Here is a 25,507-nt window from a genome sequence, read left to right as displayed (position 1 = left end):
TGAAGTGGATGAGCTCCAAAACACCTAAAAGTATCAAAATCGGTTGGAAATTGCCTTAGTTATTGACATTTCAGTTTTGTGGGTACCCATGCACGGAAAGATAGAAATCAGCTCCAAAGCTTAATCCTATTTCTGTTTTCAAATTAGTTGAATTTAACAACAAATTCCTAAAAATAACAAGCGATTTAGTTAAAATTCAGCTTTTATTTTCTAATTAAGTTTTTGTTTTTAAGAGAAGGTTTTAGTTAAATAAAATCCAGGACACAATCCAGCAAAACAAAAACTAAAAATAAAATTTGCATTTTCAACTTTGTTTGCGGTTGAATTTAGGAATGAAAACAGCATTCTCAACCAAATAGATAAAGAAAGCTATTTTGTTATTTCGGGGCTGTGTATATATGCTGTGAAAATTCAGCACGGCAAATAACAAAAACCTTTACTGAATTTTATAACCAGAAACATTGTTAAAAACAGAACAGTTTTTGCTCATGTCAAATTCACTTGAGCGAAAAAAATAAATTGTTAGTAATTGGTGTTGTGGCAGATTTTTGCACGAAATATTTTGTGAATTAACGTTGTTTAGTTTTAGTTCAAAAAGATAATTGTCAATAAGTAGTGCACGGATAAAATGAGAAGTTAATGTTGCATGAAATTGTCCACGAAAAGTGTAGTATTTTGGTTGAAAATGGTGGTAAGTTTTAATTTTTTTCTTGTATTCTGGCCTGGAGGAGTGAAATTGTGTTTTACGCCATTCTTAAATCCAAGTTGGCAACTTTACACGCAGAAAAATTAAGCATATTTAAACCAAAAATATGTGTTATTGAATCCTATCATTTATTGTTTATTACTTCAAATAATAAACTTATTGTCTAGTCTAGTCTAGTCTACACATACACAGCCAATACATGTAGGGATCCTGGAAAATTGCAAACGTTCGTCCACAATTTAAACTTATTGGTCTGAAAATATTTTTTTATCGCAACAACAATAAAATTTAGTTTTCAATAAAATCATTTTTAATTTCAGTAATTTTGTTTTAATTTCAGTAAAATGTTTATTAAAAAATTTAAATAATATTTTTTTTTTTGAAACAAATAAATTTTATTGAAATCAAAATAAATAAATTTATTGTCTGCCGACCAATAATTTTATTATTGAATTTAATCCATATTTTTATTGAACCTACAAATCTTTTTTCTGCGTGTAAGTTAAGTGAAATTCTATAATCTAATCACAGTTTTTTCGAAATGGAGGTGACGAATAGGTATTAGAGGTTGATGTTGTTTGGGGTTTTATGTGATTAATCCAGAAATTATGACAGATTCAAATAAGGAATATTTGTCAAAGTTTGTGGTTTACGTTTTTAGATCCCATTTACGGGAATATATTTCTAACAAGAAATTGTTATAAGCCAAGGTTAGGAACCAAGGAAAAATTCTCCCAAATATTCATCAATCCTATTCGAAAACAACTATACTGAATGAGTAACAGAATTATATTCATCTTGATTGGGTTAACCCTTTTCGACGCGAGTTTTTTTTTCATTGTTAATACTGTTATTTTTAGCTTTATATAGGTTTTAGGGGTCACTGATTCTGATTCTGACTTAAAAAATGTAAAATTCAAAATGCGGATCCAGTATAACGACTATGCGACCCAAAAAAACCGTGAATCGAGTTTTACACTGACGGTAACAAAATTTACCAAATTCGTAAAAATGGTTGCCATATTGTAGGCGCCATTTTGAATATTCGAATTCTGGTATCAGAATCGTAATCAGTGACCCCAAAAACTCTCATTAATCGAGTTTTATGCGCATTTTTTTCGAAAAAAAACTGACCTACGAAAAATTCTGCAAAAAATATATTATTTAGTTCAATGTTTGAGATACTTTCAAAAAAATGTCTCTAGGATTTTTAGTTCAGACACAGGCGAATTTATTGTAAAAAACGCTTTTAATCCACCTAACAGTGTGATGAGACATTTCTTATAACTCTTATCACTCTCTTCGGATATTATATCGTTTGAGAACATTTAGAACTTGATGTTTCGCGATGTTTTTGATAACACATACTACATGGGATAGTGGCAGGACTCAGAGAATCGCTCAAATCAGCATAGGACAACATCAGTGCTAGAAATCTCAAACCAAATCAATGGGAAAGCGAAAAAATGGCCCATGGATAAGAATTATCGTTAATGCTCTGTTAATAAAATATCTAAATTGTGGTGGGAAAACTGAATTTTCCTAAAGGGGTTATTTATTTATCATTCGCATGTATGAAAAAAGCCTTATGTTTACATTTGTGAGTATCGCCCTTTTCACAAAAAAGCGTTGAAATGAAATCGCAGCTCCTGATGTCACGCTATCTCTGAAGTGCATGCGTGCATAGTTCCAAATTTTACTTCGACATCGACTTTTTCTAAAGGTGACTTCCCAGTAGTATCCTTGATTTGAATTATTATCGCTAATCCTAATGCCAAAGAACAAATAAAAACCTCTCGAAAACGAACCGTTTGGGGAAATCATCATCATTACTGGAATTTTCATTTTCACGAAACTTTTCGATAGCCTTCCGTCACTTGCGTTAATGCACTGGGTGCACAGTGCTCCGAAAATCTAGCGAAATCGTCTTAGGGCACCAGCGGGTCTAATTCAGAGCTATCTGCGCGGCGAGTTAAATCTGTAAAGAACACTAAAAATTATTTTCTATTCCATAATTTTCATTTCAGCAATTCGAGAGATCGTGCTCACCGCAAGCCATGAAAAATAGACTACGTTGTGAAGCGACGGTCACTATTTATTAAAAAATCACGGTTAAATAAAAAATTAAACTATTAAAAAATTTCAAATAGTTTATAATTTTCACAAACTTATTAGGAAAAATTGTTTAATAAGCTTTCGTAATATTGTGTAGGAAAAAAGCTGAAAATTTCAGTATTTTCTCTATCTGCAACGAAACGGTATACGAATTGGAATAGGTTCGCCAAATTTTGGAAGAAGTCTATAAAATAACCCCTTGAAAGCTACCTAAAAATTGTTGTAGTTCGATGCAATAAAAAAAAACATATTTGGCAATTCATATTTGGCTGATAAAATTGGGGTGTCAATGTATTATAATAGATATTCAGCGTTCGAAGAAGTTTCTGTGAACGAGTGTAGAACGACTTTGTTTCTACTTACTTGAAGTCAGCGGCGTAGCCAGAAATTCGGTTTGGTGGGGGTTTGGTGAAAATCGATCTTACTGTCCAAACGGCATAATTCCGAAACCATAATTTTTGAAGTTTTAAAATTATGCAGAATTATTTTCCAGAAAATAGTAACAAGGTTCGTATCTTTAGCGAATTTGTTGAGACTTTATTGTAGTCATGAATATTAACCTGAGAAAATTCACCATACATACTTCTTGGACGATATACCGTCAAAATTATTTTATCAAATGATGCGCTGTTTAACGTTTGTAAAACTCATCGAAGATACTAAACCTCCGAAATTGGCGGTTTCAAAATGATGTTTTCTTGACCTTAAATTACTGTTTTTAAACATTTGACCTATACATACAATTGGTCATACAACAAAAATCAAATGCTCACCAAAATCGATCAGAACCTGCTAGAGTCGAATGGAAATCGTAATTTTTCATAAATTTCTCTCTACATTCGGAAAGTGTTATCCTCGTTATTAATCATATTACGTTTTCGTCTCAACTCGACACATTCCCAAAATAAAAACCTGTTTTAATCCATCTAGTGGTGCAATTGTGCTTGTCTTATTTGTCCAGACTACGATTCCATGGCTGGTTATGTTCAATACAATGGTGGAAATGAATATTACATGTTCAGTACGATTTGCACATACATACAATGGATCGACAGCCACGATCTTGAGATACTATGTGATACTGAAACATCGCTTGAAACCAGCGGCGGCTCATGGAGAAAGATCCGGGAGGTCCAGGTCCTGCCGAAAATTTTCAACTTGTTAAGAAATTTTAAATTAGTTTTAATTTTAAAGTAGCAACCCCTCACTGCATACTCTCTCTGGGCCGGTATGATTAACGATTTTTAGAGTGATTGCATAACCTTTCTATATGAGAAAGGCAAAAATGTACCAAAGTCCAAAGAAGTCAATTTTTGTCAAACATCTCAATGTTTCATGCATTTTAAAGTCATTTGGCATCGAAAATACAAATTTGATTTTGAAAATTTTTCATTTCAGTTTATATGGGAATTTGCTGTGTGATTGCACTCTTCAATTCGTAACTCCGGAACCGGAAGTCCAATCAATAAAAAATTCAATAGCAGCCGATGGGAAGGTTGTACCTTTCATTTGAGACTAACTTTGTGCAAATCGGTCCAGCCATCTCTGAGAAACAGAGCTCACATTTTTTTTCCACATACACACATACACACACAGACATTTTCCGATCTCGACGAACTCAGTCGATTGGCATATGACACTCGGCTCTCCGGGTCGGGATTAGATTGACGAATTTTAGAGTGAATGAGAAAGGCAAAAACATTTTTAGCAAATGTTGAAAGTTATGCATTTTTTGGTGAGCAGTTCTATGTTTCATAGACATTAAATCAATTTTAACTTCGCTTCCTATTAAATAAAGACCCTTATTATAGTACATCTCTACAAAAGCGAGTTCAATTTGAAAAGAAATCTGAGGATTATGATTGATTACAGAACTCTGGAATTTTCTAATGGAATGTTTTCAGGCAGGAATTTGATATTGATGCAATTAGACAACTGTGAAATCAAGACCAATAGATCAGTTACATATCAGGACCCCATTCCGACAATTTATCAAAAGTCCTAATGATGTTAACAACAACAGGTTATCAATCTACGGATCAGATAATTGTTATTGTAATATTGAATTAAATCAGTCTGCATCAATAAATTTTCAGCTTCAATCCAATATTTTTTGGGTGTTGTGGGGGGGGGGGGGGTGTTGTATGGTGTTAAACCCCAAAACCTCCTCTTGGCTACGCCGTTGCTTGGAGTTATTTTTTTCGCTTTTCATTTTCCGATATGTTTCAGATGGATCCGATGGTTATAAGTTAGAAAAATTGCAGTCAGAAGGTTCGCACAAATGAACATTTTTGTACTGATAAGTTATCAAGTTCCTTCCAGACAACTTGGAAGTGTTCGGTGATTATTTCTAGCGGTTGTAGATAGTAAAATAAAATACAAAATTCGTTTTATCGAAATAATGTTTGGCTTATTTCAAAGGATTATTACTATATTGAACAATAAATGGGCGAGAAAGAGTAATCAACAAACAACAAGCCATAACTTTTAAAGTATTCAAAATAGATATTTAAAGTCTTTAGTAAAGTTATTCGCAAAAGTAAGAGCTACAAATTTGCTGAAGACATCATTTCGATATAATCACTTCCAAGAAAATTTGTGGAAATATCTCACTCATAGGGGGATTAATCAGCAAAAGCGCAATTCCAAAAGAAAGGCCATATTACCTCCATTAAATTCTCTGAAGATACTATTGACCTAAAATAAGCCGTTTTGGCGTTAATAATAGATTATATGTTTTTGGTCATATTTCTGGCAATGGGAAATGATAAAAATCTTTCGTCCGAATTTAATGTTAAATATCTCTTTTGATAATAGTCCGATTTCTACAATCTATAGCTTGTTCGAAAGGTATTCGTTAAATCTGTCTTAGAATATATAAATTGTTAATCTATATTGTCAATTTCGGCAGATAATTTAAAAAAACTGCAAAAAACGCCATTTTTACGTATTCAAACATTCATATCTTGGAAACTAACCATCAGAATCAAAAACAAATTAATAGCGTTCATACTGTTTTTTAGTTCTTTCATTTAAAATTGGTTTGGATAAGATCGGTTCAGCCATTGCTGAGAAACACGAATGAGAATTTGTCCGTTACATACACACACACAGACACACACACACACACACACACACACAGACATTGTCCCAAATCGTCGAGCTGAGTCGATTGGTATATAAGACTCGGCCCTCCGGGCCTCGGAAAAAATCTTGAAAGTTTGAGCGAATTCTATACATTTCTTTTATAAGAAATGTAAAACGAGATTTTCGAGTTTTAATTGTTTATAACTAATAAGTAATTAACAAATTCACATATTTTTTGTGCTAGTTATACTCCTTACATCCTTACAAACATTGCGACGTGGAGGGACGCGTACGTCCCTCCGCGTCGCAATGTTGTAAGGGTGGGGTTGTGCAAAGGTTTCAGCATGAAAAAAACACTTTTTTGAGATTTTTTTTTAAACTTAGCGTGAAGCGAATTGATTGAAACTTTTATACATCACAGTGAATTATTTCAATAACATGTTATAATTTTTCTATGCAAAAATATCGACAAACGACTCGGTGACGAAGATTTTTGAAGAACGCCTCTGGAAAAACATAATTTGTGGTGTAACCTGCCATTTAAAAACTACTCAACCGATTTCTTTCCAATTTTGCATAAACAAAAACTCTTAAGATAAATTTTTAATTAGGGGTTTTTTACTCATCCATTTTTTTTTCGTTTCGCGAATAACTCCGCCTTTTTATTAGTAAACACCTCTTTAATCGAACAATTATCTCAAAAACTCAACATATGAGTTAGATATTTTTTACACAGAATGTGTATGCAAAGTTTGAAATAAATCGGTTGAGTAGTTTTTGAATGGCAAGTAACACCGCAAATCATGTTTTTTCCAAAGACAAAAAGCTTCGTCACCGAGTTGCTTGTCGATAGTTTTGCCTAGAAAAATTACAGCATGTTATTGAAAAAATACACTATAATGTACAAAAGTTTTGATCAATTCGCTACACACAAAGTTCTAAAAAATCGCAAAAAAGTGTTTTTTTACGCTGAAACCTTTACCCCCCCCCCCCCTTTAAGGAAAATTTCGTTAAACTGGAAGTCACCATTTTGGATTTAAAAATGGTGCTAAACATTGTCCTCCGACACCCTCGTCAAAACCATTTCGAAAATACCCATATTTATTGTATTCTAAAGGACTTCAACTGAATCAAATTAATGTCGAAATATAAGTCTAAAAAGCAGGATTTTTTTTTAAATCAGTAGAAAAAACGCCAAATTTAATCAAAGCTGTCGTAAATTTAAAAAATTGACATTCTACATTTAACCACGAAAAATTTTAAATTTAAGAACAGAATGGCTTAAATTCAAAACTGACATTTGTTGAAATCAACTGAGGAAAAAACTAGATTGAACAAAACAACCTCCCTAAAATTAGCATATTTTTTCAGGAATTCAGATAAATAACTAGATAATGTTAATGCCAAAAAGTTTTGTATTTAGAGTATATATTAGTTGAAATAACAGAAAATAGCACTAAATTCAGCACAAAATTTAGTTGAGAAGATGGAGAATGTGTCTCCGCTAAAAGTGACAGCATCATTTTATCGCCAAATCAGCAGAGAAAACAGAAATTTCAACTAGCATTTTAGCTCTTTTCAGGAAGATCGAGAACAACTAATCAAAATCAGCAAATTGAAAATTTGCTTAGTTGTCCTAAATAATAACTAATTCAACTCAGTAAATCAACTAAGGTTTTCGCATCTGAGCCGAATTTTGGTTCTCCGTGCAGGTACCCACGTCGGCCTGTTACATAGTAAAAAATTCAGAAGTCCCTCCTCACTCCCCCTTACTATATCAACAATATTATTTACCCAAAAGCTTGACTTAGTGAAGTTCTAAGATGTCCCAAAGTTTCAATTTCCAGCAATGGATAAAACAAGGGAATTATTTGAAACCTAAAAAGGTACCCGGGTACCACGTCGGACACATAACGTTTGTTCGAACCTGGATGTCTGTTCTCCGTTACATAGTTGTAACATATTAAAATTTTAAATTATTTCTGATTGTCAAACAAAACTATCATTAATACACACTAGTACAGGAATAATAACTGGCAGAATAGTTGCAGCGAAATTAGTGTTCGTGAACATAACGGTTACCAGCGCTTTCTGATTTATTTAAAAGTCGATTGATTCGCTTCAGACCTAGGAGACCCAAGAGGACGTTGGACTAGACAAAATAGAGGACTTGACGTTATACACTTCGAAACAAACAGGCGCAAAATATAGTCCTTCTCCCGAGGACCGGCGTTTACTTCGCTGACAGTTGCCACTTCGTTTGATTTTGCAAATTTTTGCTTGAGGAACGGACCAGGGCCGGCGGAAAGCGTGGGTAGTATGGGTAGTACTACCCACTCGAAAATAACCGAGTGGGTAATTACCCACTCGAAATTTCGAACCATTTCAAACAATTTAGATGTGCAACGCATGTATCTCGCACTACACACATTTGAAAACATCGATGTACCACAATTCCATTTGCATAAACGAACGTGACTTAATGTGAATGTAATGTAAGCGTGTGCATTGCGAAAAGGGAAAAAATCCTTACTAATGGACCCCTCATCCTATGCTTTCTACCCACTCGGGCTTAAGATGTTTCGCCGCCCCTGGAACGGACTGAGATCCTCCCCGGTCAGCGTGGCAAGCAGAAAGTTAACAAAAGTTGAGCAAAGCGAAATTGATGCTGGCAGAGTTTCTGCGAGCATTTTGCGCGATTTGTGCGAGAATTCTGGCAACGAATTCGCTCAAATGCAACAACCGTTTCTGACAGAAGCGGTTAAACAAACCGATGCTGCTCACTTTTATCCAGAATCCAGCCAAAAATGTACGGCCAAGATCTTTGCACGCTTCCTGCCACATCTTTGTCAGATGTTTTGCTCGATTCGTGATAAATTCTACCAGGTAGGAATTGCCAGGAGCTTTGCACAGTTTATGTCCGAGTAATGCCAGGGTTTTGCTCGGTTCCTGTCAAAATTTGCCAGAAAACTCGAGCGAAACCGAGTTCGCCCTAGCTCAACTAACTCAACAGGATACGCGCAGAAATCTAACAGGGCTGCTAAACCAAGACTTACAGAAATATAGCAGAGCGATCTCTGCCAGAAAATTTGCTCACTGGGTCTAAGCTATAAGCACGCTAAAAAAATTAAGACAACTTCGAAATGACTCTTGTGGTGTATATAAGACAAAAATAAATACTCACACTATAATCAGTTTAAGTCACTTAGACTATTCAGACTATTTCCTCGCCTAGATAATATATATCCGCTATAAATTTTAAATTTAATACATTTTGCTATTAAAATACCGGTAAGGCGATATGTCCGTACTTCTGTTGGCTTTAGTCAAACTCTGTGCTCCTATTCTTTCCAACCGGGTTGACATAAACCGTAACTTATGGCTGCACTCATTACCAACGGGGATTAACTGGTACACCAGATCCACCTCGGGTAACGTTCCACCAATAAAGGTTGTTTCCCATTTCATAAGTGATTCACTATTTCCTTCACCGCATAATTGAGAAAAACAATTCCGCCCAACCGATTCACTTGATTTAATTCATTACCTCTTCATTCGCAGTGATTAATTAATGAACAGTCACGCTTTTGAAAGCTGCTTTCAGCTGAAAGAAACCCCTTGTGCTTGCATCCGTCCTTGCTGCCGGGGCAGCCGCAACTTGTGGAAAATTATGGACTACCTAAGTACAATAACGGATGGGTAGCGGAGTAAGTGTACTGCACGGCGATGGAAAGCTGGCTCAAAATAAAAGCTCCCAGCAAAATTTTACCACGAAACGAACCGCTTCGGGAGTAGATCGTGAGGATTGCTTGCGATAGCAACCTACTGGCCACTGTTTCACGCTTCATGTTTTGTCCGCAATAAAAAAGAAATAACTGCCCCATTCTCGAGAGGAGAACCAACCACTTTTCCCAGATTTATTCAACCGGTACATTTTCGCTTCTTGTGTGTTTCTCCTCTTTATTAGACAGCAGCCCTTCTGTTGCAATCGTACAATTCACAACAAACTAAGCGGAATGAAATGGGAAACTCATGACCAAATGGGGACTTAAAATTACAATGTCTTTTTTCCCCCCACTCCTGGATACTGCATCACCAAATAATGGGAAAATCTCTTCGGTTGGTAGAAGGATATTCGGTAACCATTTGGTACAATTGTCACCGATTTGTGTTTGCACCCAGCAATTTCAATGCTATAAGGGTTATAAGCTAAAGCAGTCCAAGCTACCTCATTCAGCCTACTTTTGCAACCTTCTACGAAAGAAACGTTACCAGCAGGTCACCCGAACGGAAGGGGTTCCGGTTCGTTCCGTTCAACTTTCAGGGCCATGGGATGTTTTGTCCCACCTTGGCATAATTTTCATTTCGGATGCCATAGCATGAACTGAAATTAATTAGTGTGTTTTGTTTAATTTGTCGGTGGATTAACATGAAAAGTGCCCTAACCTGAAAAATGTGATTATGGAAGTGTGTCACGGACTTTCCTCCCGTGAAGATTCGCCGCTATCTATCCGATTGAAGACGATGAGCCTTTGTCACCGACGAACTGTTTCGTGATATTTCCTTTATTGTTATACACGATGCAGAAACTGCCTGTGGTGACTTGTGACAGTACCTACAGTGCAGATATGTTTTAGACCGCAATTTTCAATCAAGAGGTAAATCAAATCTTCATACAGCTAACCGCATTCAATTGTCTATGTTCTAGTCATCACGTTTCGTAACATATTGCTTGCCGTAATCGCCATGGTAAGGGATCCTGGTTTTTATCGTCCAACTGTTTTTTTTTTTTTCAAAGTATAAAATTCTCAATTTATAACTGGAAACATCTGGGGAAAAGATATCTGCTATATGTGTAACTTATTTATCAGATATGAATTTAGACACCGAAAATACCGCCATGGCGTTGCTGAATAAGACCAACCGGTGCAATTGACTTTGAATATATTCATCGCAAGAACGTGGCATGAACCCTGAAAGTTTTTCGTTTTTATTGCCATTATGAATCGTGTAGTTTTTTTTGTCGAACCACTAAACACTACGCCCACTCCAGAAAGCATTTATTTGAATTTCATTTACTGTACAAATTCCAAAAATATAAACACGCTTGTAAAGCCAACCGACAAGTCACAGTAGGTTGCTTCTTTAAATGACGCTGTGCTGTGCTCGGGGTGTTCATGTTTGGGCTTGCGAATTGCGTAGCGATTTATTTTCTATCAAAATGAAGCTAGTTTTTTTTTCTCATTTGAAAGACGTAGTGTTTGGCAACCCCCTTCTTGGTTCGCATCCACCCACAACTGCTGCTGCTAGTGCTGGGCGATGAAATAGTTTCGCATGTACTGTGTGCACTTCTGCAGGCTCATACATAGAGCTAACTTAGTGTCATTTTCGTTGACACCGATCGTGTTCCGCGATTTTGCTTGCTATTTCGCAATGAAGCGAACAATATTCGGCGAAATGCAAGGAAAAATATTACGCCATCGAGAATGTTGGAGGTCAACAATAATGTACGAGTAAGTATATCATTGAACTTTTGGGTATTTTGTGCAGCTGAGAAACTAGCACAAATTCTTGTGTTGATAAGGAATACATAGAGTAGGGTGGAGTTGCGTTTAGCAAATTGCTGGTAACAATATCAAATTGATATGGTTTTACGTTTCTTACGAAAGAAATGTATAGGATTCGCTCAAACTTTTAAACTTTTCGGAGCCCCGGAGGGCCGAATCTCTTATACCAATCGACTCAGCTCGACAAGTAGAGACAATTGTATGTATGTGTGTGTGGGTATTAGACCGGCAACAATTTTGACTTTTTTTCGGAACACTGTCAAATCAAACGGTAATTGGCTTCTCACACCATTTGTCAAATATTAGCTTTTTGTGAAAACTCTAGTTCACCCACAAGAGTTTTCAAGTTTGTATGTGAAAATATATGAAAAATAGGCAAAAGTAACAAGTAAATTCAATAAAAATGCAAGTATTATCTTGTACATCCCAAATTTATGCAGATATATAGCTTAAGGTGTAAGGATCAACACTGCTGAAGACTGCAAATTGATCCGATTTTGCAGTAAAAAGATATTCTCATATAAAGTTATGTGTTGCCTCTCTTTCTCGCACATGCTTAGAATAGGCAATTTCAAAAAAAAATCGGTTGGTCTTCAAGGTTAAATAACTTTGTTAGAGAGCATCCAATCAACATGCAACCTTCAACAAAGCTGTTCGTTAACTAGAGCTATCGGTAAAAGCTCATATTTTGCATATGATTTTTGCATCCAATTACCATTCGAATTAGCAGTGATCAAAAAAAAAGTCAAAATTGTTGCCGGTCTAGTGGGTATGTACACTGCTGGTCAATAAAATAGGTGTGAGATTTTGAGTTTTCTCTAAAAAAATTTGTATAATCAAATATTTTATAGTTAGACACAGTCGTAAATATGAAAAAGAACACTTTTATTTGAAATTAAATGTTATGCTTTATCGTAACTCTCTTTTCTCTATAAAATCCAAAAAATTGTATATTGTAATCCATTGCATTAAAATTTTTCAAATCAAATGATTTTAAGACTTTAATATTTTTAATAACTAGTACCCTGTGTAAGCTCCCTTATTCAATCAAAATTTGTCCATTCGTATTGGCATTGAGTCATTGAAACGCTGATAAGGTTCCGTTGGTATAGCGTACCATTCCTTTTAAGCTGCTTACCACAAACGATCCTTATTTGTGATAACATTTTATTGCTCCATCAGGCACGTAGCCAGAGGGGGGGCTAGGGGGCTAAAGCCCCTCCCGAAATTTTTCAAAAATAAATTTAAAAAACCGGCGACTTTTGACAAAATTTGTTGCTCATTTGGTTTGAACAAATTATTGAGAAAAAGTTGAAGGAGGCTATTTCTAACCACCGAAGGCAATGGTCATGAAATTCAGTGTGCTTTATGCTTTTGCTCGAGCCAGTGCGAAGCGAACGACAAAAACAGTAACTTTTATATTGTGTGCCTTGTCTGAAGAATACAAGAAACTATTACTTTAATTGTAGCTGTAGTAATCTTTCGAGATTAGTGAGTAACAGAAGCAAGAATTGGTGCTCCAGCCAAATACGGTGATTATAAAATTATTGATGATTCGCATAGGACAGAGCATTCATAATGTCGAATGTTTCCTGAAGGTGTAAATGGAGACTAGACTTTCGGAAGCCGCCTTTATCGAGTTTTACCATGGCAGGCATTTAGCGCTCAACAAATTAGCCCAGACGAAACCATTCATTTTGCATAACTTAAAGCACAAGGTTATGTGTGACAATACTATAATTAAAATCCTCCTGTATATGGACGATGAGAAAATGAATGTTCCGCTACAAGATCAGATACCGCTTACTCGCAGATTAATGTCACATTTGGGAGAAATGGAATCTAATTGGAAAGGCAATTATTGAGGGCGAGAAGCAAGGAAGATATTCGCGAACATAAAGGCAGCAACTACGATGAAGACATGGAAATGTACAATAGCGAGATAGAAATGAACAACTCCCCCCCCCCCCCCAAGAGATATTTGGTGAGGAAAAAAATATTTCCTCGCCTCGTAAACAGGTTTCCACATGCAATGGCTAAGCGCTTACGCGAGATCTGTAGGACAACCATTTAAACTCGTTATATTATTTTTATTGTTTACATAAGGAAATATATAAAAGACGGGTCGTGGGTCTTAGTTATTTTTAAATGATAAGTTTTTGAATAGCACACAATTTTGAATTTCTGTATTAGGTTAGTGCACACTGTACACTCTGTTCTCTGTACTGTGCTACACAAAAAGTATTTCAATTTGTCTGAGAACGATTGAGCCGAGAAGAAAATTTTTGTTTCGCGTCATTTTAACGCAATACCATTTTTATTGACGCTTCATTTCATTTATTTATTTATTAACAGTTTAAGGCCGAAGTGGCCTGTGCCGTATACAAAAGATTCCTCCATTCCACTCGGTCCATGGCCGCGCGTCGCCAGCCACGCAATCTGCGAAGGGTCCGCAAATCGTCTTCCACCTGGTCGATCCATCGTGCTCGCTGCGCGCCACGTCTTCTTGTACCGGTCGGATTGCAATTGAGAACCGTTTTCACCGGGCTATTGTCCGACATTCTGGCTACGTGCCCGGCCCACCGTAGTCGTCCGATTTTCGCGGTATGACAGATGGGCGGCTCCCCCAACAGCTGATGCAACTCATGGTTCATTCGCCGTCTCCATGTGCCGTCTTCCATCTGCACTCCACCGTAGATGGTACGCAGCACTTTCCGTTCGAAGACACCAAGTGCGCGTTGGTCCTCCACGAGCATGGTCCAGGTCTCGTGCCCGTAGAGAACTACCGGTCTAATCAGCGTCTTGTAGATGGTCAACTTCGTACGACGGCGAACTCTGTTCGACCGAAGTGTCTTGCGGAGGCCAAAGTAAGCACGATTTCCTGCCACGATGCGTCTACGAATCTCTCTGCTGGTATCATTGTCGGCGGTCACCAGTGAGCCCAAGTACACGAACTCTTCAACCACCTCGATTTCGTCGCCACCGATGCAAACTCGAAGCGGGCGGTTCTCATTCTCTTCTCGTGAACCTCTTCCTATCATATACTTTGTCTTCGACGTGTTGATGGCAAGTCCGACGCGCTTGGCTTCTCTTTTCAGTCTGATGTAGGCTTCCTCCATCTTCTCAAAGTTTCGTGCAATAATATCAACGTCATCGGCGAAGCCAAGTAGCTGAACGGACTTTATGTAAATCGTACCACTCGTGTCGATCCCTGCTCTTCTTATTACACCTTCCAGCGCGATGTTGAATAACAGACACGAGAGACCATCACCTTGCCGTAACCCTCTGCGTGATTCGAAGGGACTCGAGAGCGTCCCTGAGACACGTACTACGCACATCACCCGATCCATCGTCGCCTTCACTAATCGCGTCAGTTTGTCCGGGAATCCGTACTCGTGCATAATCTGCCATAGCTGATCTCGATCGATAGTGTCGTATGCGGCTTTGAAGTCGATGTACAAATGATGTGTGGGCACATTGTACTCGCGGCATTTCTGCAGTACTTGACGAAGAGCGAACACCTGGTCCGTGGTAGATCGTTCGCTCATGAAACCCGCCTGGTACTGCCCCACGAACTCTCTTGCAATTGGTGATAGTCGACGGCATAGTATTTGGGAGAGTACCTTGTAGGCGGCGTTCAGCAGGGTGATTGCTCGGTAATTACAGCAATCCAGCTTGTCGCCCTTTTTGTAGATAGGACACACGACACCTTCCATCCACTCCTCCGGTAAAATCTCCTCCTCCCAAATCTTGGTAATCACCCAGTGCAGCGCTTTAGCCAGTGGCTCGCCACCGTGTTTTAGTAGCTCGCTTGGTATTTGGTCAACCCCAGCGGCTTTATTATTTTTGAGCCGGCTAATCTCCTCCTGGATTTCTTGGAGATCCGGAGCCGGTAGTGTAATGTCTTCCGCGCGTGCTCCCAGGTGCGTTACCGTGCCATCCTCGTCGTCTGCTGCATCGCCGTTCAGGTGTTCTTCGTAATGCTGCCGCCACCTCTGGATCACCTCACACTGGTCCGTGAGAAGATTCCCGTTTGTATCTCTGCACATGTCGGCCTGTGGTACGTGGCCCCTGCGCGAGCGGTTCAACTTCTCGTAGAATTTCCGTGTGTCTTTAGCGCGGTACAGCTGCTCCATCGCTTCGCGATCTCGGTCTTCCTGCTGGCGCTTTTGGTCCGGAAAACCGAGTTCTGCCTGTTCCGTGCCTGTTTATATCGCGCCTCGTTCGCCCTCGTGCGGTGTTGCAGCATTCTCGCCCATGCTGCATTCTTCTCTTCGACTAACTGCTCGCATTCGCCGTCGTACCAGTCGCTTCTTCGGTCCGGGCCCACCGTACCTAGTGCAGTGGCTGCGGTGCTTCATTTCATTGTTACGAGGAATTCGTTCCGCACTAATACACTGTTGATCCGTAAATCCGTGATATCTGCAACAAACGTGTAAAAAAAATTCTTTTCAAAGTGGACCGGGCAAAAACAATAGGCAATCACGAAGAGGGACTAAAATGTTGTGACTGATTGAATCTATAAGCCAATAAGTTGGGATAAGAGTTTCGATTTCATGTCTTCAGTATGTGACAGTCTTTCGTTCCGTTTTTGCTCGTCATGGAATAAAATGAGAGAGATAATCTTAAATAAGAGAGAAAAGAGAGGAAAAAATCAACCAATCGAAATCGACTCAAGATCACTCTTCTATCTTTACTATACACTCAACACGAGTTCTTTCCGAATTGCGCTCTGATCTTCTCATTTTGTCTTCGTTGCGTTAGGTGCAACAACTTGAAAATTTTTTCCCAAATAGTGGTAAAACAAACATGTAATCAGACAAACATTACAACTTTCTTCAAGAAATCATACATCATCTCTTCCAATCTTGATGATGATTGAAAAAAAATCAAGAGCTAATTATTTTTATTCATAAACCAACCTATTACTGATCAGATTAGTGTTCTCATATTTGTTTAATGAATTGACAAAAAGTTTTGCAAAAGTTTCACAGGAAACGGATAATTTGCTGTAATTTAAAAACAGACAACTCTAAAAGAAAGCCTCTTCGGCAAATTAGATGCAAGGGCGATGTGTTCTCTTCCATGTGTCGGAAGCAAGTGATGCTGAAATTATTATCTATGTTTATAGTTTCTAGTTATTTTGATGGTGTCATCAATGTTATATTTACCAAATTTTACGTAAATTAGAAGCATTGACTAATCATTGCTAAGTAATTTTCTTTCGATTAGTGAATAAATTCTGAGCAGTTTCGCTCAGTAGATTAAATTCTGGGTAGTTTGCATTAGTAGATTGAATCATTGAAATATATATTTGACATTGTCCAAAAACCCACGAATTCCGAAATAAAACCTTCAAATGCTCAAATAAATAATTTTTACTTAATCTAGGTAATCTTCTCAAGTTACACCGGCTTTGCAAGATTGTTAAAAGTCAATAGAGCTAAGGTATTCTTGCTTTGTAGTGAAATCAGTAGTTTTTTGTACTCATTTTACATTTTGACTTTTACTATAGTTTCAGGGATCTAGGAAAATCAGTCTACGATATTTTTAATTCGTAAGTGCAATGATATAAAAAGTACCTAAAAAGAATCTACTTAAATAGATAAAAAGATAGTTATTCTAAGTTGCCTGATAATATTGTCGAAGATAGTCTTTGACCCATTCCCCATGAGAGTCAACTGAAAAAACATGTGTTTTTCTCAGGATTGTTTTGATTACGACATGATCAATATCATTTAAAATTTCATAAAGTCGAGTTAACGCAAACTTCGGATAAAGTCACAGAACTAGTAATAGTAGAAAGACGCCTGATCATGAAAATAGGAGTTGAACCTATTTTCTGCATCTACAAATCGCCTGCCTTATTAGACGATTAGAAGCAAATTTCGACATTGGTTTCGTTCTCCTGATTAGCAAATGCGTGTAAAGTTTCGTGAGACGGGGTTTTGGATATTTTTTAATCATTCCAATTTGGCGTCTTCTACAAATTGTAAAGGTGTAGCGAATGTGTAGCATTTTCAAGCAGCGTAGCATTTTCAAGCAGCCCTAAATACTTTGAACTCTTGAATATTCATTTTTGTAACTAGAGAAATTTCTAACTTGTAAATTAAAAATAATCAAATTGAATTCGTCGATGCACTAAAGCCTTTCTTGTAACAGGCAACATATTATTAGGGTTTTTTAGTGTCTATTGTCTTAGTTTTGGAATTGTTTTCACTAAGAACTTTTCATAATTACGTTCAGTTTCCAGTGATTATTTCAAGTCATCAGAATTAATACATTTATGCAATAATTTTTAAGCCCCTCCCGAAACAAAATCCTGGCTACGGGCCTGTGCTCCATTTTATAATACCGTGGAACATTTTTGTCGATATTATGGAACATACCGACGTGTTTTAATGTACATTGTTAATATTCTATGGACCAATGTCAGTTAATTTATGTCGCAAAATGTAACATTTTATGGAACATTTCCAATATTTTTATGGGGCATTGGTTGATTTTATTTGCTCTTTTATTACTATTTTAGTGCTCTTTTGCGATCAATTTTGCAATTTTGCATAATCTATGGATCAAATCGCCCTTTTTATGGATCATTCACACTGTTTTATGGATTTTCAATTTTGTTTTATGGAACATAGACAACTTTTTTATGGATCGTTTTACAATTTTTTATGGATTATTTTAAATATTTTATATGCAAACATATATTTTCCCGGTTGTAACCATTTCTGTGACACGTTGAAATCAAAAATTCATGTCAAAAATACATATTTTTTTAAAAAAACAGCGAGCAAAGGTTACGGAAATCAAATCTTTGTTGTTTCATTAATTTCAACGAACTGCACTTTTTCCGCCAAATAGGTATAACAGTAACAAAATAGTCCTTGACTCCGCCATTTTGTGAAGTTTTTTGAGGAACATTTTAATTTTAGCATTTCAAATGTGTTTACAAATATACATACATTATCAAATACAACTTTTCCTTGTTTCCAAAAATCACTAAAATAAGTTTCTGTTTGGTCTCCTAAAGCAGTCCACCCCCTTAATCCTTATTATTTAGGACACTTTTTTAACTTAAACTTCCCAAACAAACAAATGAATGAGAGAAGGTTCGCCATATTTTCGAAGAAACCGTTGAATTAATCTTTTAACAAACTACCCAATTCTCAAGCAAACAGTATTCGAAGAAGCTTCTTGTCGACGAGTTTATAACGAATTCGTTTGTTATGGGCGGTGGTCGGCTATTTTCGTCCGCGTCCCTTATCATCTATTTTATAGGTGCTATCTTTGAAAATGAACTAGCTTGGTTATGTAACTAATTTCTCTGATCTTATTTTATTGCAAATGATTAGGTAGGCTTAATTTTATTATATTCAGAATTGCACATATTTAAAAACTTAGTTGTCTTAAAATAGGTCTAACTCAAAAAGTATACTTTGTATTTCAAATCTTTTAGAACCATTGGATAGGTGGGTCAATTTCCCATTGAATTATATCCTCACATGTTTCAGCTAATGAGGTTAAGTAACGTTTTCACCGCAATTTATTTAAAATTTAACAATTTTGATCGATTTTTTGTTCATTTCGCAAAAATCTTAATAGTTTACATCATCATTTTAATAATTTAGATTGTTAAGCTTGAAGAGCTGCATTATTTGTTCTTTGGGGTGATATACTTATCTTTACTTCTTTTCATGTGGTTGGGTTATTAAACTTAGATACTTTTATCTCATTTACACTAATACTAGCTTTTAATGAAAAAGTATGGCACTTATTATACCTTTTTTTAATTTTATTCGAAAGCCAGCAAAATTTTACCTTTCAGTTAAGTGAATTTAATATTTTTTTATAAGTTCATTAGTTTAAAGTTATTATTAGTGTTATTATTAGCATTTTTGTTATTTTCTTAAAATATTGAATAATAAACAATTCATTATTATCATGGAATAGATGCATCTCAGCAAGTTCTACAACTTTTTCTTTGACTTCATTCAATTATCTCTTTTAGTTACGAAGCAAAATCATTTTTATCAACTTATTTCATATGCAAAAACAACGATTTCGAACCCACTACATTTGTGGTAAGGTCATGCTGTGTTAAATATTAAATTGCAGCGAAATAAAAAGCGATAGGGATAAAGTTTCAAATAAAGTGGCACCAAATGAACAATAGTAACGATAAATTTAGTTGGTTAATAATTAGAATAATTACAAAACTCCAAAAAACACTAATTTTGGTTTATTTTATTAGTAAAAAGTAGTTTAGTACACTTAACAAAAAGATATTTGTACATACATTGAAAGGAAATTTTCTAAGGTTTCCGATGAAGCCTTGGAAATAACGATTTAAAGCACATTTTTTAGATTAGAGTCTTTTAAGCACCCGCAAGTCGATTACAGTTAAAGTTTAGTAATGAAATTGCAAAGAAACGAGAAGAGACAGAAATACGATGTTGAAGAACAAATTATGAATTGTCCTAAAATCCAACTTTTGGATAATAGATATTGCTATAATCATAATTCATTGTTTTGAGAAAAACCTCATCAAAAACACTAACTTTTAACTACTGTACAACTAAAAGATAATTAAAACTAATGAACGGAAAGATATGAGAATACTATTCAATAGGAAATTTTCTCACCTTTCCAATGGAACTACAAGAGTTAAAATACGAAGTATAATTTTTGAGTTAGAGGTATTTTAAGATAAATAAGGTTCTATTTGATGGTATGCGTAGAACCATTTTTTTCTCCAAATATGACAGTCAATCACCCCTCGACGGGTTCTTAACCATGAACCAAACACCCTGTATAACAAATAAAAGTTTTTACACGATAAATAATACTTGTATAATGAAATTTTCAATTACATAGGTATTGCCATATCTATATCGACCAATGTAACGAAACACTAAAGGTAATCGCTTTTCATGGTATTGTATTGTTTTTAGAATGTCGAGATTCGCCGGAATAAAGAAGCAAAGAATAATGAAATCGTTAGATTCAATTAAATATGAGCAACACTCCCGACTGTCGGCAGTCCGGAGCTGAAGTTGTTTTTTTAACATACCGATCATTTCCAAATTAATTCAACAAACGATAAATCTATCGTAAATTCTCGGCAGCCAGCTGCTCACAGCAATAAACACATGATAACACTTCTGACAGTTGCATAGATTGTATCACTTATCAAGGTGAATCCAGATTTGTGACTCTTTACCTCATCCTACTAACAAAAAGTCCTTCCCGTGGCAAACGTAGAGATACAGAAGTATACACGGTCTCCATAACAACGTTTGCTGCACTAATATTTCTTTCCTTCCCCGATGACTGTGAGGACGTGGCCGGCGCCGTTATTGACATTGCAAAGTATAGAACTCTCAAAACGTGCACGTTGAGAATGGATAGCTACTCCCCGGCCCCTTTAGTTGATTCTTTGTGCAATTTCGCTTGTTCTGATCAATCACGGAGTAGGAACTACGAAATGTATGGTCATCATGCTCATGCTCATGTTCATGCTCAACACGCCAAGGTAAAGTCAACGATTAACCAAGGTATAACTCCCTTTGATAAGTCCCTAAACCACAGCAGATCGACTTTGAGATCGTTCGCATCGTCGTCGTGGCAGCGTTGTCGTGGCAGCGCTGGAATTGTTCTCCTGAAAACCGTCTATCCTCATCGTGATAATAATATAGATTCGTGTTTCAACAAAGAGCACCTGGATTTCTGACAGTGAGTCTAATACCGTTGGTGTAGAAAATCAACTACATGAGTTGTACCAAGTGTTTAAAAATCAATCGAGGGTAAAGAATCTTTTTAAATATTGCCAACCAAGAAAAATCAATTGTAAGTGCTCCCCAAAAGGGGAAGGAGGTATACCGGGAACCGGTATCAGAAGTACCAAATTAGTTCTTAAAAAAGTTTTCCAGACTTACCATAATAGAGTTCTTTGTATTACTCAATCAAATTGAGGGAGACATAAATTTCTGTTCTCTTTACGATCATTCCGATAATCCAACTGTTCCGGAACCAGTTACTTCGCGTCATTTCATGATCGACACTTAACATCTATATCAGAGCAAACCGATGATCAGATTCACGCTATCAAACTCTTCCGTTGGCCATACGTTCAGCTACTTCGACACAACTTCTGGAAACGCTGCCCCTCGGTGAACCTCAAGGAATGGCAGACTATAACCAAATGGACTAAATTTATTTTTACTATGAATCCAGGGATAGGGTAGTAGTGATAAAATACGAAAACAGACCTCCTCAATTCTGGACACGAGACTTGCTTGAACAAACTTTTCCTGCTGAAGACAAACTGGTACGAGTCGTGGATCTGCTTACAGAAACTGGAATCCTTCGAGATCCAGTTCAAAAATTGCTGAGTTGCTGCCGGTTCATGACAACGGTCAATCTTCAAGTTCTTCGGGCCAAATTTTTCAACGCTTCTCAGAGGAAGGATGTTCGAGCTGAACTTGACGTTTCAAAGCAAAAGTGTAATTTGAATAGATGCAGCTGCTGTGTGCCTACTATGATAGGACTAGTAACGCAAAAACCCGAATGAAAGAATTGTTCGCGCTATGTATATTGAAGGCGTCCTCTCATTAGTGTTAGTTAATCTTGTTTACAAAATAAAATTGTTTAATTAAATTTTAACGTTTGACGTCCGTTCCGTGTGCTGATTCCAAAAAATGACGTCCAAAAAATAATTTCTTATTTAAAAGCAGAAAAACGATTACCGAAATCTAAATATTTACAGTTATAGCACTTCAATATAAAATGCTGCAATACCTTAACCCCTTCATGCCCATGTTGTGGACAACAACGTTTTGCATTTCTTACTAAGGAAATGTTTTTTAACATGTATAACTTTTGATTGACGCAGAATTTGATCACAAAAATAAATAAACCTTAGGCTAATAATAAATGTGACTATTGCCGTTCATTTGAGTATTAACAGTTGCAAGGATCAGCTCTAGAACCGATGTTATTGCAATTAGTCTGATTGAATTTCGATGGAGCAGTGCTGCCAGGGACAGTTAACGTTGCAATATTATTGAAAACTGATAAAACTTAATAATTTAGACTGCCTTTGACTGCGTTCTCCAGGCAATAGGACTATTGTAAATATTCTAGAATTGTATTGAGCACTGGAAGGTAAAAATTGACCTACAAAAAAAACCTACATACGCTAGAAAAAAGTTGGGCCTGAAAGGCTTAAATTTCGTAATTTAGCTTATATGGTACTTTATCACAATATTACAGAAAAGAGGGAACATTTAAAACAAATTAAAAATATAAAATTGACATGCCCTAATCCTCACAAAGCCTAATTCAGGCATGCTACTGAACTTTCCAACCTGAATGAGTACGTGTGTAGTGTTGCAAGAAAGCTACACTGCTGCAGTGCGGTGCGTGTTGCATAGAGACTTAATTGGGCATCGTTTCATAAACGGTTTTCTATTATATAGTGTATGACTTTTTCATTGACGCGTTCAGAAATTAATGGTGGAATCTGATGCGGAAAAAATCCAGATAAACCCAATAATATCTCGGGATCTTTTAAGGCTCTCTAAAAACTCGTCGATTTCGTTGAAGTCAGTGTATGTATTCCACATCACTCCGGTTATAACCCTGTCTCATTATTCACCCAACTGTTTTTGTTATTCTGCTGTCTACGCCAACAATACTGGCAACGAAAAAAAAAATATTGCCGCCCGCCAGATGGTTTGTAAATGCTTTGCCAACTTTTGTACCGCATCCGGTACCATTTAACAATAGAGCGTAAACTTGACGCAGCTGTGATACCGTTCGGCAGTGTTTGCAGAGTAAATATTGATTCAACATTTTAATTAAGGCAAAATTATGAGGGTCAAGTAATATCTTCATCGCGCGAGCTGCTGCTCACAGCTTTGCGTAGTTATTTTGTGCGGAATTTATTACGCTGTGCTCTCCGCCGCTTCCCGCCCATGAGTATGATGTGACGTGCGAACGGACACGGGCATCTGCCACCGGCAGCTTTCTTCGAGCGTGGCGCAGTTTTCCGGGCCCAAAGGTTTCTGACTCTTTCGGATTCAAGTGAGTGAGCAGGCGAACACCAAGGAAAAGCGGCCGCATGCTTCACAGTCCGCCCGGCAGTGTTTGTGTTCCAGGCACCCACTAGAGCTGCAAAAACAAACGTCAAGGATCGGACAGAGTACACTACAGGGAGCTGCTTTCCGTTGCGATACTAAGCAGCATTCGCTACTGAAGCTGTAGGTGGGAGGAAATTTATCTTCTGTGCCGCAGCAGAACCAAGAACTCTGGGAACGCCTGGGAACATAATTAGTTTCTGCGATGTGTAATCATTGTGCTGAGATAGTTGGTAAACAGATTAATGAAGATGCGGCGTGGGTTGTAACCGAGAATCTGCACTTTCACGTTTACTCACCTGGAATTAAACACTTGAATCGGCTGCGAATGCACCCTCGGTGGACTCTTGATAAGCTATTGAAATTCTCGCAGTCACCGGTATTCATGGAGGCGAACAGTTGGAAAACTTCTTACAACATACGTTATTCAGTTCACGTCTAGCATATTTTGTATAGCATTCTACAGCGGGACCTACAATATGCTTATATTAACTATTGCACGCAATAAATGTAGCGTTAGATAAAAATACAATTTCAACATAATACAATTTCTGGTGAAAATGTATTATAAAATTACCTTGACGAGAAAAATTGAATTAAAACATCCTTGAACCTCAATCGGTTCAAACCTCTTCGCAGAACGCGGTGGGATTATATAAGTCTCTGAAATGTCGGCTGGCGAAGAAATCTCTATAACTACGGGCAAAATCCACTGGTCAGTTATCATCCGCTTGCTCAGAATACTGCGAAAAGTTTTTCCTGGTATAAAACTAATATTCCAGTTATTCTAAAGTCCAAATAACAAAAGAAGAATCTGTAGATGCATGTATCCGGCTTAATTTCTACTAGAAGATTTTAAAAGAAGTTCACAGACTTGTCTGTCAATCTGGCATCGCTGTAATTCTAATATACATATCATTTATTTTATTTTTTGGAGATCATATTCTGCTCACAATTTCTTGATTTCACCCACCCGAACTTTTTTATTGCCTGATAATAAGTTTTTATTCATAAACATTGTGTATTATATTATACAGCAATTCTACGAAAATAAGTTATAAGCACAGACAGTCTGTGTTATAAGGTCACTCTGAATTTCGTATTGTCCGGTAGAATCGTTCTTTATCAAAAAATATTAGCCGTATTAGACGTATTTTTTTATTTCGCCATCAGAATGCAATTTTCCGTGTAAGACGGGTCCAAAAAATCGTGATTTTTCAAAAGGTTAATTTAAAAAAAAAGTATGAACCGCTGAACCGATTTTTATTATTGATAGCTGAAATGACAGGTTTTTAAATAGTTTTTGCATGAAAAAGTTGCGTATTAATTGGTTTTTCGTGATTTTCACTGCAATGGTCTTTGGAAAGTCCATACTTCTATATTTTTATTTGAAAGATCATTTAATTCTACATAAATTACCAAAAAATTAAGCTGGAGGCGACACTCGTTTCGGCGAAACATCCCACATGTAGACATGTAGACGATGAAGACACATGGTAGTTCACGACCATATTTTAAATTTTGATTTAGCAGAACAAATATTTTATTTTATTACAACCTTTTCAGAAGTTGTTCGCGTTTCTCCATCACCAACAATACGTTTTTTAAAAGGCCCATGCCATTTCCCATAACTTTCTTTTTAAAATCAAATCGATATTTTAAAACCAAACCGAAATCAAAAACCCAAATCCAAACCCAAATCTAAACCCACATCCAAACCCAAATCCGAATTTAAAACCGAATCTAAACCCGAATCAACATCCAAATCCAAACCGAAATCCAAGCAGAAATCCCAAACACGAATCCAACCACAAATCCAAACCCGAATCCGAAGCCAAATCCAAATCCAAATTCAAATCCACATCCAAATCCAAGTCCAAACCCAAATC

The 25,507-nt window shown here is 36.7% G+C and overlaps 1 protein-coding gene across 1 annotated transcript in view; it reads left to right on the top strand.

Annotated features, from left to right (window-relative positions):
- Positions 1-11,413: 11,413 nt before the first annotated feature.
- Positions 11,414-25,507, top strand: part of LOC131679508 (accessory gland protein Acp36DE-like) — a gene marked incomplete at its 3' end in the record, with an annotated part of 14,934 nt that continues 840 nt past the window's right edge. Inside the window, exon 1 of the mRNA XM_058960244.1 lies at positions 11,414-11,421. Coding sequence (XP_058816227.1) covers positions 11,414-11,421 — 8 coding nt within the window. The remainder of the gene's footprint in view (positions 11,422-25,507) is intronic.

The sequence above is a fragment of the Topomyia yanbarensis genome, chromosome 2 (genome assembly GCF_030247195.1).
Source record: "Topomyia yanbarensis strain Yona2022 chromosome 2, ASM3024719v1, whole genome shotgun sequence".
Lineage (NCBI taxonomy): Eukaryota > Metazoa > Arthropoda > Insecta > Diptera > Culicidae > Topomyia > Topomyia yanbarensis.
This window is presented reverse-complemented; position numbering and strand designations above follow the sequence as displayed.